The following is a 15825-nucleotide window of genomic DNA, read 5'->3' as shown; positions in this document are numbered from 1 at the left end:
AGAGCAAGAGGGATCATTGAATCCTTCGATTATTATCTCATGTACTCATGTCCCTGTGTGGACATCTATCCTTGTACTCTACCCCTGCGTGGGTATATCTATCTTATTCTACCCCTGCGTGGGTATGCTATTCTGTTGACCCCTACGTGGGTTTGCTTTATTTTATTTTGATATTATTGTTACTTGTTTAGCCCCTGCGCGGGCCTGTTATTCATGTTATCCATGTTATTTCAAAGTCCCGTTTAGGGCAAATATGTACTGGTATTTTATTGGAAATTTAAATGGTTAATTTGAATTTATCATTTTATTTATATGCATGAATAATATTAAAATAATGGAAAATATCAATTTTTATTTGATTTGCCATTTTATAAGAATCTTAGTAAGGTATAACCTAGCTTGAATGCCTTATTAACAGGCCTGGCCATGATGGTAAAACCTGGTTGAAAGGATTCAACTCCCTGTTAACATCTGAGAACATGTTAACATTCCTGGCCAAGCGTGATCTGTAACATCACACAAGCCAGCCTTTTTTAATAAATTATCTACAGATTTTATCTGTATACAAGTGTATTAATGACTTGATACCTACGGGTTATGACTATGTCATATAGTGGCAGTTGTGGTCTATGACTCCCTGCCTAGTAAAGAAATATCTACAGATTTTATCTGTACACAAGTCTATTAATGGCTTGATACCTACGGGTTATAACTATGTTATATAATGACAGTTGTGGTTTATGACTCTCTGTCTAGTAAAGGATTATTTGTTTAATTATACAATTTATAGTCCTATAAAAATCTAAATTTATAATTTAGTAATTGTCCATGTGACTAGGCCTATGGTGCCAATATATATATTTTCATTCCTTGATTGCTAATAAGAGCCTGAATGAATTTATTAAATTAACTGCTAAGGTTTTTGATACCATGGTTAATAAATCGTCTAGAACGATAATACTGTTAGGTTCTAAATAAGACCTTGTCCTTTAATGTAGCTTAAAGCTACGATGGCCAAATCGGAAGAAACCAACAGTCATTCTGGGGAACGCTCAGATAATGCAAAAATTCACGTTACCGGTGCAGAATTGCAAGCACTGATAGATAATGCTGTCGCCAAGGCTATGGATAGGCAGTTCAAAGAATCTAGTGGTACTCGGAGTAGGACCCGAACGGAAACGCACGCAAAGCCCAAGACTCATTCTGAGGCTCATAGTAAGCCTCCTTCTAAAAAGAGTGAGCCGAAGAAAGCTGAGGATGATAATCATTCCTCCAACCACAGCAGCGTCCCAAAGCAGGAGATTGAACTGAAACGTGACACGTACAACAGGTCCTGTACGTACAAATACTTTGTATCTTGCAAGCCCAGAGATTTCACTGGGGAAAAGGGGGCCGTCGATTGTATGACGTGGATTGACGAGATGGATACTGTGGTTGATATCAGCGGGTGTGCTGATAGGGACGTCGTGAAGTACGTGTCCCAGTCATTCAAAGGGGATGCGTTAGCATGGTGGAAGTCACTTCTACAAGCTGCCGGTAAGGCCACACTGTACGGTTTGTCATGGGAACAGTTTGTGGCCCTGATTAAAGAGAACTTCTGTCCGCAGCACGAGGTCGAGCGAATTGAATCGGATTTTGTATCCTTAGTCATGAAGAACCTCGATTGTCAAGCGTATCTTACTACGTTCAACACGCTGTCTCGTTTAGTGCCTTACTTGGTGACCCCGGAGCCGCGTAGGATTGCTCGATTCATTGGGGGTCTGGCACCGGAGATTAAAGCCAGCATCAAAGCTTCAAGACCTACTACATTTAGATCCGTAGCGGATCTATCCCTCTCCCTCACTCAAGACGTGGTTAGATTGAGAGCCATGAAGAGCTCTGAGGAGAACAAAGGGAAACGTGAGGATGACACCTCACGAAGATCTGAAAAGCGACATAGAGGGAACAACGACCACAGGAAAGGGTCGGGGTCTAGGAAAAGTGATCATCAGTCGGGTGAGAAACCCAGATGCAAAATCTGCAGGAGACATCACTTTGGGAGATGTCGTTTGGAGACGAAATCCCAGTCTTCGGAGAAACGATGTGGAATCTGCAAGTCCACAGATCATAAAACTGTGGATTGCAAGAAGATGAAGGATGCAACGTGTTTTGGTTGCAACGAGAAGGGGCACATTCGGCCCAACTGTCCAAAGTTTGCAAAGAAGGCCGAGGAAGGGAAGAAGACTAATGCGAGAGTCTTCCGAATGGACGCAAAGGAAGCAGTCCTTGACGATAACGTCATTACCGGTACGTTTCTTGTAAATGATGTTTTTGCTAGAGTCTTGTTTGATTCAGGAGCTGATAAGTCGTTTGTAGATGATAAGTTTTGTAAACTGTTGAACCTTCCTGTTAAAACCTTAAGCGTGAAATATGAGGTGGAATTAGCCGATGGAACCTTAGAAACCGCCTCGACTGTTCTAGATGGATGTGTTATCTCCATTAGGAATCATTCCTTCCTGTTATCCTTGCTTCCCTTTAAGCTAGCTGGATTCGACATAGTGATAGGCATGGATTGGCTGTCGAGTAACCAAGCCCAGATTCTGTGCAATAGAAAGCAAGTAATAGTTAAGACTCCGTCTGGTGAGTCACTTACTATTCAAGGAGATACCCAGCATGGATTGCCTGAGCAAGTGTCCATGCTCAAAGCATCCAGATGCATGCAGAAAGGATGTGTCATTTATATGGCACAAGTTACCATTGATGAGCCGAAGCCGAAGATTGAAGATATTCCTGTTATTTCGGAATATCCTGAAGTTTTCCCTGAAGAGCTACCTGGTTTGCCACCGGATAGGCAAGTAGAGTTTCGGATAGATATCATACCAGGTGCAGCACCTGTAGCAAGAGCACCCTACAGATTGGCACCAACGGAGATGAAGGAGTTGAGGACGCAGTTAGATGAGCTTTTAGCCAAAGGTTTTATTAGGCCTAGCTCATCTCCTTGGGGAGCGCCAATCTTGTTCGTTAAGAAGAAGGACGGATCGATGCGTCTGTGCATCGATTATCGTGAGCTTAACAAGGTCACTATCAAGAATCGGTATCCGTTACCCAGGATCGACGATCTGTTCGATCAGTTGCAAGGAGCAAGTTATTTCTACAAGATTGACCTGAGGTCGGGTTATCATCAGTTGAAGGTCAAGAATGAAGACGTACACAAGACCGCGTTTAGGACTCGTTATGGACATTACGAGTTCCTAGTGATGCCGTTTGGGCTCACTAACGCACCAGCCGCATTCATGGATCTCATGAATCGCGTCTGCAAACCTTATTTAGATAAGTTCGTCATCGTCTTCATTGATGACATTCTTATCTACTCGAAGAGCCAAGCTGACCATGAGAAACACCTTCGTTGTATTCTCAAACTTCTAAATCAAGAGTAGCTTTATGCCAAATTTTCGAAGTGTGAATTTTGGCTTCGAGAAGTCCAATTTCTTGGACATGTTGTAAGTGAGCGTGGTATCCAGGTAGATCCCGCTAAAGTAGAAGCAGTCATGAACTGGCAGGAGCCGAAGACTCCTACCGAAATTCGCAGTTTCCTCGGGTTGGCAGGATATTATAGAAGATTCATCGAGAATTTTTCTAGGATTGCTGCGCCCCTAACCTCATTGACCCGTAAGAAGATTAAGTTTGACTGGGGCCCTAAGCAGCAGGAATCCTTTGACATTCTGAAGCAGAAGCTGAGCAATGCGCCGGTGTTGACATTGCCCGCTGGTATAGACGAATTTGTGGTGTATTGTGATGCATCACATACGGGCATGGGCTGTGTACTCATGCAGAAAGGCAAAGTCATTGCCTACGCTTCTCGACAGCTCAAGGTGCACGAAAAGAACTACACCACCCACGATTTGGAATTGGGTGCGGTTGTATTTGCTTTGAAGTTATGGAGACATTACTTGTATGGAACCAAGTGCATAATTTATTCGGATCACAAGAGTCTTCAGCATCTGTTCAATCAGAAGGAATTGAACATGCGTCAAAGGCGATGGATGGAAACTCTCAATGACTATGATTGCGAGATACGATACCATCCAGGCAAGGCAAATGTGGTTGTCGACGCCTTAAGTAGAAAGGAAAGGGTGAAGCCAATCAGAATCAATGCCAAGCGCATTGAGATAAGGAATAGTTTGAATGAAAGGGTGTTAGCTGCACAGAAGGAAGCTGTGCTGGAAGCTAACTATCCTGCAGAAAAGTTGGGAGTAACTGAGGAGCAGTTATCCCACGACAAAGATGGAATGCTACGCCTAAACGGACGAATATGGGTTCCAGTATATGGAGGACTTCGGGATGTTATCCTCCAGGAGGCCCACAGCTCTAAATATTCAGTTCATCCTGGAGCAGATAAGATGTACCAGGATTTGAAGTCAAACTACTGGTGGATTGGTTTGAAAAAGTCCGTGGCCGAGTATGTGGCCAAATGTTTGACTTGTGCGCAAGTCAAGGCTGAGCATCAGAAGCCGTCAGGTTTGCTTCAACAACCTGAAATTCCCAAATGGAAGTGGGAAATGGTGACAATGGATTTTATCACCAAGTTGCCGAAGACGAAAAAGGGAAATGATACCATATGGGTCATAGTTGACAGACTGACTAAGTCAGCTCATTTTCTACCCATCAAGGAGACGTATAGCTCAGATATGTTAGCACAATTATACGTCGATAAGATGGTAGCGCTACATGGTATACCTATATCTATTATCTCCGATAGAGATACTAGATATACGTCGCATTTTTGGAAGAGTTTCCAACAATCGTTGGGCACTCGTTTGAATTTTAGTACGGCTTATCATCCTCAGACCGATGGTCAGAGTGAGCGTACGATTCAAACTTTGGAAGACATGCTTCGTGCATGTGCGATCGACTTAGGTGGTAGTTGGGATAAGAACTTACCACTGATTGAATTCTCCTACAACAATAGCTACCATTCCAGCATAAAGGCTGCGCCTTTTGAGGCCCTATACGGTAGAAAGTGTAGATCGCCCATTTGCTGGGCAGAAGTTGGAGATGTCCAGTTGTCTGGACCGGATATCGTCTTTGAGACGACAGACAAGATCGTTCAGATCCGTGATCGTTTGAAAGCTGCCAGGGATAGGCAGAAAAGTTATGCGGATCCTAAGCGCAAAGATTTTCACTTTGATGTGGGTGAAAAAGTGTTGCTTAAGGTATCACCTTGGAAAGGTGTAATGCGATTTGGAAAGAAAGGCAAGCTAAGCCCGAGATACATAGGACCTTTCGAGATAATCGAACGTGTCGGGGCAGTCGCCTATAAGTTAAACTTGCCTGAAGAGCTTAGTGCTATTCATAATGTGTTCCATATCTGTAATTTGAAGAAGTGTTTCGCTGACGAATCACTGGTTATACCGCATACAGATATACACATAGACGAAAGTCTAAAGTTTGTTGAAAAACCTTTGTCGATTGAGGATCGACAGGTAAAGAAACTTCGAAGGAAGCATGTGCCTATTGTAAAGGTCAAATGGGATGCCCGTAGAGGTCCCGAATACACGTGGGAAGTGGAATCCACGATGCAAGAGAAATATCCCCATTTGTTTGAATAAATCTCGGGGTCGAGATTTCTTTTAAGGGGGTGAGGATGTAACACCTCGAAAAATTTCGTCCAATAATGTCTTGACACGTGTCATAAGGTTCCGTTATGTGAAAACATACTTTAGAGGGACTAAAAGTGACAAACAGTGAAAACTATGGAACGTAAGGGTCCAAAGTGTCAACAATGGATAAATAGACTCTATGATAACCCTACATAATGTTTATAACCTTAAACGGATGGTTCATGGATCATACGACGCGGAAATTGCACAAAAGTGAAGTATTGTAAACTATAGGGGCCAAAAGTGTCAACATGTTTAATTTATACCTCTGAGTGAACTTTTGGCAGACCCGAAGCTTTGTATAGCTAAAATATACTCACTAGAATATGTGGTAAAAATTTCATGAAGTTTCGTTAACATATGAGAAAGTTATGGCCAAAACCGTACTTAAGGGACTAAAAGCGTCAACGTCGAATTTCAGGGCTTTTCGGTTGAGCGCAAAGTTATCCGAGGGCATTACCATGTTGGTAAAAGTCCTAAGGTTCTTAGAAACCAAGATTGGGGGTTTACGGGTCGAGAAAAGTAGCCGAAACATCGCATACAAGCTCAGGGACCATTTCTGCCAAGTTTGAAAGTTGTTGGCTGATCAGGAGGGTCAGGCGACCCGCCTGGGAAAGCCCAAGCGGGCCGCGTGGGTTGCCCAGCGAACAGAAATTCGTTTTGGGTCAAATTGAGTCCGAATTTGAGTGACATACAGCTGGTTCTTGCCTCCAAAAGCTCCAATTAAATTGCATGCAAGCCTACATCAACAGTAAACCTCAAAAACTCTGCTTTAAATCCGAATTCATCTCATTTCTTGGCATTTACAATTGTGAACAAGAACACCAAGACTTGCAAGAGCTCTCAAAGCTTCTCTGGAGATAATCTGATCATCAAGGCCGACTTCTAGTGTCCACTAAACACCTATAGAACCTTTGTAAGCTTTCAATTCGTTCCTTAATCCATTCTTGTTGTGATTATTGATAAAAGTCAAACTGGGTGTTCATAACCTTTGACTTTCCGATTAAACGGATTCCTATCAGTCATTTCTCGAATTGAAACTTGTTATAGATTGGTATTGATGTGGGAAACAAACCCTCTAAAGGGTACTACCTGATTCCCACTACATGCATGATAAATGTCGAGTCAAACCTATTTCTAAAAAGTCAACAGAAACGATTTTTTGTGAAAAATGACATGATTAATGATATAGATGACATGCAACCTGATTGATCATTAAAAATAACTTGTAATACATATAAGAATGTGTTTTAATCATCATCAACTCGACAATCTATAGTATAGCCACGAATCGGAACCGAAAGTCTTGTAAAACGATTATTTCGTAGACTATCGATTCGGATTCGTACATGCATGTTCGAGATCTGTATTGGAAAGTATTTTTGACTATTTTTATTTTAGTTAAACTTTCTGGAATTTTCTTTGATTGAGTCTATGCTTAGCCTATTCGAATGCATGTTTCCGGTTTATGCATAAAGTTGACTATTTTGCCCTTTTTGATTTAAAACGGGATTTTTGGAAAAGTGAAAGGATAGAAATCTTTATTTTTAATATATGAACTTGCACCGAAAATTTCGGATCAGTTGGTGGTCCAGATTGTGAGTTATGGCCATTAGCGTAAAACTATATTATAAATTTACATAAACGGTCCTTTTCGCATAGAACCCGTTTCTGGCCACGTCTTGATACGAAACTTTTTACCAACTGATGTATTATAATATTCTGGGAATTTTGATGATTTTTAATTAATTTTTGGCTGAACGGATCCTAGATCACCTAGTCATTTCGGCTTATGTCGGTTTTGACCGTTTTAGCCATAAAATGAGTTTTACACCTCCTTTTGACCCGAAACCTTTTTCTACTGATTTTATATGATGAATAAATTATTTTAAGTATTCTGGAAAAATAAAAATCTCAGATTTAATTTGAAAACCCGAAAACGCCCTTGAATCGCATATTTAGCGTTTTAAGCGCATAGTAAGCGTTATACTTGTTTTAAACATATAAGACCTATACCTACTGATGTGTTTAGCATATTTTCATATAAAAACAGTAAGTATAAGTATATGAACTTAGATTTCCAGTTTTGGCACTTTTAGCCCTTGTGAAATTACTAAAATACCCCTACGGTGCATAGTTTGGTTTTAAATGATAAATTTGATATATGGGTCATACCCTACTGACATAATATGTTATATTAAGTATATTTACTGTATGAACCAGACCCGAAACACAGATTTCTAATTTTACTCTTTTATTATCTTTTAAATGACCAAAATGCCCTTCTAAGGCATAAATTGGGTTTAAAATTATTCCGGGCAATATAGAACATAACTTACTGATATAATATCATATTTTAAGCATATTATCTCAGGGAACTTGCATTTGAATCTTTTGGCTACCCGTATCGCCCTTATCGCGTTCGGTTCGGTTTACGTAACTAGTTTGCGTAAATTGACCGAGACGGGTCAAACATTATCATTTTTATCTCAAAATCCAGAATGTATTTAGTATACCCATATTATACAAGTATTCAAACTTGTCGGGTCTAAATCACATTCTATCCGGTCTTTCGCTTAATCGTGCGTAAACCGTATCATTCCTAAAACTAACCGGTCAAAGCTTAGGCTTAAATAAAAGACCCGTTAGGAATCTAATAGGTTAATTATAAACCTTTGTTCCAGATTAGGAGGCCGGTAAAAGCTACCAACACTTATCGTTTGTGACTTATACTTGCTCAGGTAAATACATTTTGACTTATTTTCCCTATACGGGCTTGGGGTACGGTATTTAAAATACCGCTTGATCGGGCGCACAAGTCCTGCGCCTTATAGGTGTACAGTCTTGAATAGCTTGTGCGACTTCGTTTAAACAGTTTTGTCTTACTTAAAGGCTTTGGGGGGTTATTGACCGTGTCCCGGATATCCTTGGCATTATCTTACGAGATGGCCACGACCAGAGCACGGGATGTAGGCGTACACCCGTCGTGTATAACTCTTTAATGTGGTGTGTCAATTAAATCTCTAGCCCGGACAGTAGATCCCGGGCCACCAGAGATATAAGTGCATGTAATTCGTTCACAAGTTTATATTATATAATTATCCCAAGTTAATAAAAATATTTATGCCTTGTGCATTTAAATAAATTTTCAATCATTTTCAAAATGAGTCAGTCGATTTGTATTTACCAGTGTAAACTGACGTATTTTTCCCAAAAGGTTAAGTGCAGGTACTATACGGAAATAGGCTGGTTGTTTCCTAAGAGCGTCCACTATAGTCTCGCAAGCTCGGACGACAATTATCTGTTGAACTATTTATTTCTATTTTCATTTGATCCGCCTGTGGATCCATTTCAACTATTGTGATATTTATTATTACACTTTATTTAAAAGTTGAAATGTTTCTATTCTGCTTCCGCTGTGCATTATTATATTGTGTTGATTGTCTATGACGATGCCAACTACGTCACTGTACCCCACACCGGGCCCACCGGTGACACGTGGAAATGGGGGTGTGACATCAGGTTTGGATTCCGACAATCCTTGGTGATCGTTTGGTATCGTTGTTTGATCCGTTTTTGGGGACTTACACTAAGCTTTCTTTTGATAAAAGCTTTCTTCGGTCTATCATGGTGCGAACCTCCTCTGTCACACCCACAGTCTCACTCTTATGTGTACCTTTTTTGGCCCAGTCTCTTGTTCACAATTTCATTTTACGGTCATTCTGCTCTTTCTACGGCAACTGCCGATCTAGGTTACCTCGGTCTTGGTGATGACGTTCTTTCACGCGGCTTCTGTTTTCTTCTTGCCGGTCTTTCTTGGTATAGTCATTTTCCGGCCACACGGTATCCTTTTCACAGATTTTTTATCCGGCGCGTTCTCTTTCTACGGTCTTTGGTTTCTTTCGACTGCTTGGTGGTGTGCTTGACCCAATGCTTTAAAAACCGGTAAATACCGGTATTACCATTTTCGGATGTAAATCCGGTCCGAAACACCCCGGTAAGTAGGAGAAACGACATTGACTTTGTACCGCCGGTAAAATCCGGTATACCGGTTATACCGGTTTGAACCGTTATACCGGTACCGTCTCAGGTATGTTTTTAGGTTAGGATTTTACTTTTTATCGTCCCATCTCCATGTTTATTCTTAGCTTTAACCTAACAACTTTTAATATTTTATCTCCAACTATCAAAATTCAAAACTTGCTTCATCACTCCATCATTCGTGACTTGTTCCAGACTTCCATCACCCCATCGTTTGTTACAGATTTCCATTTTAATCCAATTTTGGATTATTTTTTAAGTTAATGTTGTATTTTATGAAATTATACAATTAACTAGTCAGCCCAATTGAACCGCCCGGCACAAGCTGGTTCAACCGGTTAAACCATTTTTGTGCCTAATCCGGTATGATTGAAAAACGGATTTTAAAATGTTGAATTGACCTGCATAGTGCTTCCACCTTTTATTTTTCTTCGATAAAACCATCTCACCACCAAATTGCAGCACCAGGTTAAGCCTGGAGGTCAGGCTGTCGCGCCCCGCGACGGATCAAGAGCAGTGTGTCGTGCCTCACGACAGACATAAAATATTGTTTTTATTTGATTTTTATTAAAATAAAGGTATTTTTTTATTTTCATATTTTTATTATATTTCTTATTTAACATAAAATCTACTAGTTACAGTAGTATTTTTTTTAAATGGATTTTTTAAATATAATCTACTAGTTATATAGTTTTATGTAAATTAAATATCTTACTCGTTTTAAATAATGTAAACCTTACTCGTTTTCAATTTTGAATAGATATGACAGATAATAATAAATATCTTTCATGTAAATTAAAAAAATAGACATGTATAAAGCTGTTAGTTTTAAGGAAAATTGGTTTTTAATAAACCAACCTTTGTCCCTTTGGTAAATAATAATCTTACCTACGTAATTGGTATACAATAATCCTACCTATCAACATGTTGGTACTCAATGAACTTCTGTTAATTTTTTTAACTGAAGTTAATTTTTAAGTTTTATTTATTACACAAAAGTCCCTGTAGTTGTAATTTACTAGTTTTAACTATTTTATAAAACAAAAAAACCTCAAGGGACTGGAATTTACTAGTTTTAAAATAGTTAAAACTATTAAATAACAACTACAGGGACTGTTTGTGCAATAAATAAAACTTAAAAACTAACTTCAGTTAAAAAAAATTAACGGAAGTTCATTGAGTACCAACATGTTGATAGGTAGGATTATTGTATACCAATTACGTATGTAAGATTATTATTTACCAACGGGACAAATGTTGGTTTATTAAAAACCAATTTTCCTAGTTTTAAATAATATAAACTTTACTCGTTTTCAATTTTGGATTCAACTAACATGTATCCAGTAAACTTTTCAACTGTGTATTTAATTTTTTAGAACGAAATTGTGCATATAATTAGTTTTATATTAATATGCATTTTATATCTCAGTGATCAATATAATAAATATAGAAACTGTATAAGTTATAAAATAGTAAAAAAAATACTAGTGTAACTAGTAGATTTTATGTTAAATAAGAAATTTAATAAAAAGATGAAAATAAAAAAATTAATAGATTTTATGTTAATTAAGAGATATAATAAAAAGATGAAAATAAAAAAATAGATTTTATAAAATACAATTAGGTGTTTGTACCCAAAGGTGTTACATTGATAAAATTTAAAAAAAAATAGAAGGGTATTTTAGTCATTATATGGTGTTAGTACCCAAAGGTGTCTACCAATGTTTTTTTAACTTGCTTTTCCTCCCTCCTAAGGCTAACAACCCTTAAGGTTACGGGGAGGTGTACGAACGTTGCGTCAACTGTGGAGAGGATGGTTGTTCTGCCTATCAAGAAAAAAATAGGATTTAGAATGACGTGAAGGCGAGGATGTGGGGGAACGGTAAATCCCTCCCTAGTGTGGGCAGGAGCAAGAAGGTGCCGTTGGTATAACACATAACCTAATCTCATGATATAGTATAGAAGGTTTGTTTTATTTTTTTTTATATATAAACGTCCTCTTTAACCTTTCTTTAAATGTCTTTCATAAACATGGTTTTTAATTTCTATGAAAGATTTATAATCGTTTTGTTTTTTCAATTTTTTTAATTCCGTGTCTATATATATATTGTTTTTAAATTGTGTGTGCATATATATTTAAAAATGTTGTCATAAACAGAGTGTTTTTCAATTAAAAAAAAGGTGGAGATACAATAGGAAGTTTATTTGGCTAGGAAGTGATCTTGACCATCCATTAAGTTAATCAAGAGCTAAGATTAAATCAGGGAAATGGAAAGGAAGAAAAGAGGCGCGTGAGTTTGTTCAAGGGCATTCTAGTCAATCCAAGCCAATAGTTTCTCTCTCCTCCAATCCCCTCCCATTTTTTAAACGTTAATAACTCTTTCATACGACATTATTTTTTTTTTAAATTGCACAAAAAAAAAACGAGCGTTTTTTATCTTTAAAACGAGTATACTATTGCTATATTTAAAAAAAATTAACCCAGTTGTGTAAAACGAAATAGAAAAACCACCGGTTACGTAAAACGCAATGAAAAAAAAAACCTAAAAATGACATTTTTCTAAAACGCAATGCACCAAAAACACAAATAAATGACTTATTTGTAAAACGCAATGGCCAGAAAACACAAAGAAATGTCTTATTCCTAAAACGCAATGGACCGAAAACACATAAAAAAGTGTTTTACCTAAAACGCAATGCACAAAAAACACAAAGAAATGTCTTATTTGTAAAACGCAATGGCCAAAAAACACAAAGAAATGTTTTATTTGTAAAACGCAATGGCCAGAAAACACTTAAAAATGTCTCATTTCTAAAACGCAATCACCTAAAAAAACAAAAGAAAGTGTTCTCTGTAAAACGCAATGGACTGAAAGCACCTAAAAATGTGTTTTACCTAAAACGCAATGACTAAAAACACTTCAAAAATGTGTTTTTACCTAAAACGCAATGACTAAAGATACTTAAAAATGTGTTTTTTCTAAAACGCAATAGCCAGAAAATACATAAAACTCTCTTATTTCTAAAACGCAATGGACACATAAAACTGTTTGTGAACTGTTTTTGAATTGTCTGTGAACTGTCTGAATTGTCTACGAATTACTGTCTTCGAAATGAGCCAATTTCTGGAAAATTATTTTTTCTGTTGCGTTTTTAGCTCAACTCCAGCCAGGGGCTCTGCCTCTTGGACCCCGCCAGGGGCTGCCGCCCCCGGACCCCCCCAAGATCGTAAAACGCAATGACTAAATAAAAACCCAGATCGTGAAAATGAAATTAAAGCATTTCTTACATGGATGGAAGCCGGTTTCTTCATCAATTGACGAAATTTGAATGATAGAAACGCTTATCAGCGATTGAATCGAACAAATCGAGTGATTATCTTCAAAATCACCGGAAAAAACGAGATTTTGAATGAAATTAAACTGGGTTTTCTTCGAAAAAAGCTGAAGAACACGTTGATCGGGTGGTTGAATCATTGATTGATGACGAAAATCACACTATAATGTAGTGATTATTGAGATAGTAAGTGAAGAAAAGGTTGGAGATGGTGGGTTTTGAAAATGGTGGGTTTTGAAGTAACTGGGGAGAAGAAGGAAGAAGAAATGATGAGATTGACTAAAATACCCTTTCTCTTTATTTTAAAATTTGCCACATGTCATAATCCTATGGTTTCCTATCCTTCCTAGCCAAAATTAACTTCCTATTTGATCTTTTCCCTTAAAAAAATATTCATCAAACATACAACTTCATACAAATTTCCATATATAAATGGTGTCTATAACTTTAGTACATTCACCATCTATTTCATTTAAAACTTACACAAATTCATTTTCATAAGATGGTACCGCTTTTCCCGGTTGATGACCCATATCATGTATGTCAGAAGTCTTGCTTGGATTGTTTTGGGGAGCATGCAATTCATTGCAAAGAATTACCAGGACTTAAATATCGACACGATTTAGTTCGTGATGTGCTTTATGATGTCCTTAAGCGGGTAGGGATCTCGGCAAAAAAGGAAGCTCCGGTGAACTTCTTGACCGATCCATTAGAAGAGAGATCTACGCTACGGCCCGCTGACATTCTTATTTTTGGATGGGAAGGAGGAAAACACGCGTGTGTTAATTTGACAGGTGTGTCCCCCCTTGTTGGGCTAAGGGACCACGGGTTTGTGGCGGGCCAAGCAATAATTAAGGCAGAGGCTGCCAAAGTAGCTAAGCATGAAAAAGCTTGCATCGAGAATCAACACGTGTTCGTCCCATTCGCTTTCGATACTTTTGGTGCTCTCGCCCCTAACGCGGTGCGGTTCCTCAAGCGGGTTCAGCAGGTGGTAAGCAGTAACACCGCGCATGTTAAGGGGCAGAATTTTGTGTTTACCAGAATTACATTCAAACTAGAAAATTAAAATTACATTCAAACTAGAAAATAAAAATTACATTAAAACTAGAAAATAAAAATTTTAGAAATCGCATGGCCACCCGTACTTGTTAGCGATGTCGCGCTTTCGGGCGAGGATGAACGACAACATATTTGGCGGAGCATCGTCGTGTGACTTGAGGAATGTTTTCATATCTCGATCGTAATTGTAGTTTTTCATCGTCTCGCGTTGTTCCGATATGAGCTCGCGAGCCTCCGACTCTCTTTTCTTCCTCAATTCGATCGCCTCCAATTCCATCGCGTGCTTCGCTTCTTTCATGGCGGTGTACTCTTTGAATTGTGCCGCCAACTCGGCCGAGCTTCCCTCGGACGATGTCGCTTGGCGCTTGTCTCGCCGTTGTGTTCTTTGTGGCGAGGGGTCTTCGTTCATATCGGGTATCAAAGGGTCCACGTCAACGGGCTTTCTTTTTTGTGCCGAACCTTCCCCTTCCTCACCCAACAATGGGACTTGGGCCCATTTGTCGTGTTTTCGAACGACCTCCCACGCCTCGACATGTTGAAAACCGTTCGGAAATCTCTCTTTAAATTCCTTTAAAGCGACTTTCATCACGTCGAGATCCTTACACCCGCTTCCTCGTGTGCGATCCTACATATTATAAAATAATAAGTGTTAAAAAATATGAACTTAGTAAAGAAAATTAAAAAATATAATTTTTACCGCTTGTTGGTATAGGCCGTTGAAAAAGTTTATTTTCGTCATCATCGGGCCCCATTTAGACCGTACTTGATGCACGGTCCGCTTACTTCCACCGACGGTGGCGTTAAAATGATCTAAAATCTTACGCCAAAAACTATCGTGGTTTTGTTGATTGCCCTTCTTTTTGTTGGTAGAGCAATGTACCAACGCCTTCGCCAACGCCTCTTCTTGGACCTTTGTCCATTTTTCACTCGCCATTTTTCCCTTTTTATCCCAAGCGTCATCTTCTTCGTTGCCCGCGTCTTCATCCACATTATATTCATCGTCCTCGTCCTCGTCCTCGTCGCCCAAATTTTGAGTTTCGGGCACTACCTCATCGTCCTCGTCGTCGTAAATAGGTAGAGGACGTTCGACATTTCATCGTGTAGATGGAACTTGTGCGGAACGAAAACCATATGGGTCGAAGGCGGGGGATTGAGGAGGAGCATCCATTGATAACAAATTTTGAAAATAGCCGAAATTGGGTTGAAGGTTGGGTGGTTGGGTGTTATAAAAGGAGGGTTGTGAAGGTTGTTGGAAAAAAAACGGGGGTTGTGAAGTATATCCGAAAGGGGGTTGTGGTTGTGCACTTGCACCGCTCGAACTACCACGAGACGGTTGCGAGCCCCGTCACTTAGTTTTTTTCTTGGCTTCGCGGGGTTGGTTCTCCATTGCTCGGTTTGAAGTGGGTGTGGTTTGAGAGTATAAAAAATGAGTGAAGTGGGTGTGATTTGAGAGTATAAAAAATGAGTGAAGTGGGTGTGATTTGAGAGTATGAAAAATGAGTGAAGGGTGTGGTTTGAGAGTATAAAAAATGAGTGAAGGGTGTGGTTATTTATATTTGTTTAAAAAGTGATTTTTTTAAAAAAAATTCGACCGTTTAAATGTGACCGTTCCTCAAAAAATGTGCCATCCAACGCGGTGAATACACGTCGAAACCCTTCCCCGAATCGGGTCCCCGCGTTGATGGCGGCGGTGTTCCCGATCAGGGTTAGGGGTCACCGCATTCACTCCCTGAGTGTGCCCCGGATATCC

The 15825-nt window shown here is 39.1% G+C and overlaps 1 protein-coding gene across 1 annotated transcript in view; it reads right to left on the bottom strand.

Moving 5' to 3' along the window:
• LOC118485138 (glutathione S-transferase T3-like) overlaps positions 1-15174 on the bottom strand; it is a 35959-nt gene extending 20785 nt beyond the window's left edge. Inside the window, exons 1-2 of the mRNA XM_035981399.1 lie at positions 14773-15174; positions 14384-14700 (exon numbers count right to left, since the gene is read on the bottom strand). Coding sequence (XP_035837292.1) covers positions 14384-14700; positions 14773-15009 — 554 coding nt within the window. The 5' untranslated portion in view covers positions 15010-15174. The remainder of the gene's footprint in view (positions 1-14383; positions 14701-14772) is intronic.
• Between the last annotated feature and the right edge of the window lie 651 nt (positions 15175-15825).

This window comes from Helianthus annuus, chromosome 12, assembly GCF_002127325.2.
Source record: "Helianthus annuus cultivar XRQ/B chromosome 12, HanXRQr2.0-SUNRISE, whole genome shotgun sequence".
NCBI lineage: Eukaryota > Viridiplantae > Streptophyta > Magnoliopsida > Asterales > Asteraceae > Helianthus > Helianthus annuus.
This window is presented reverse-complemented; position numbering and strand designations above follow the sequence as displayed.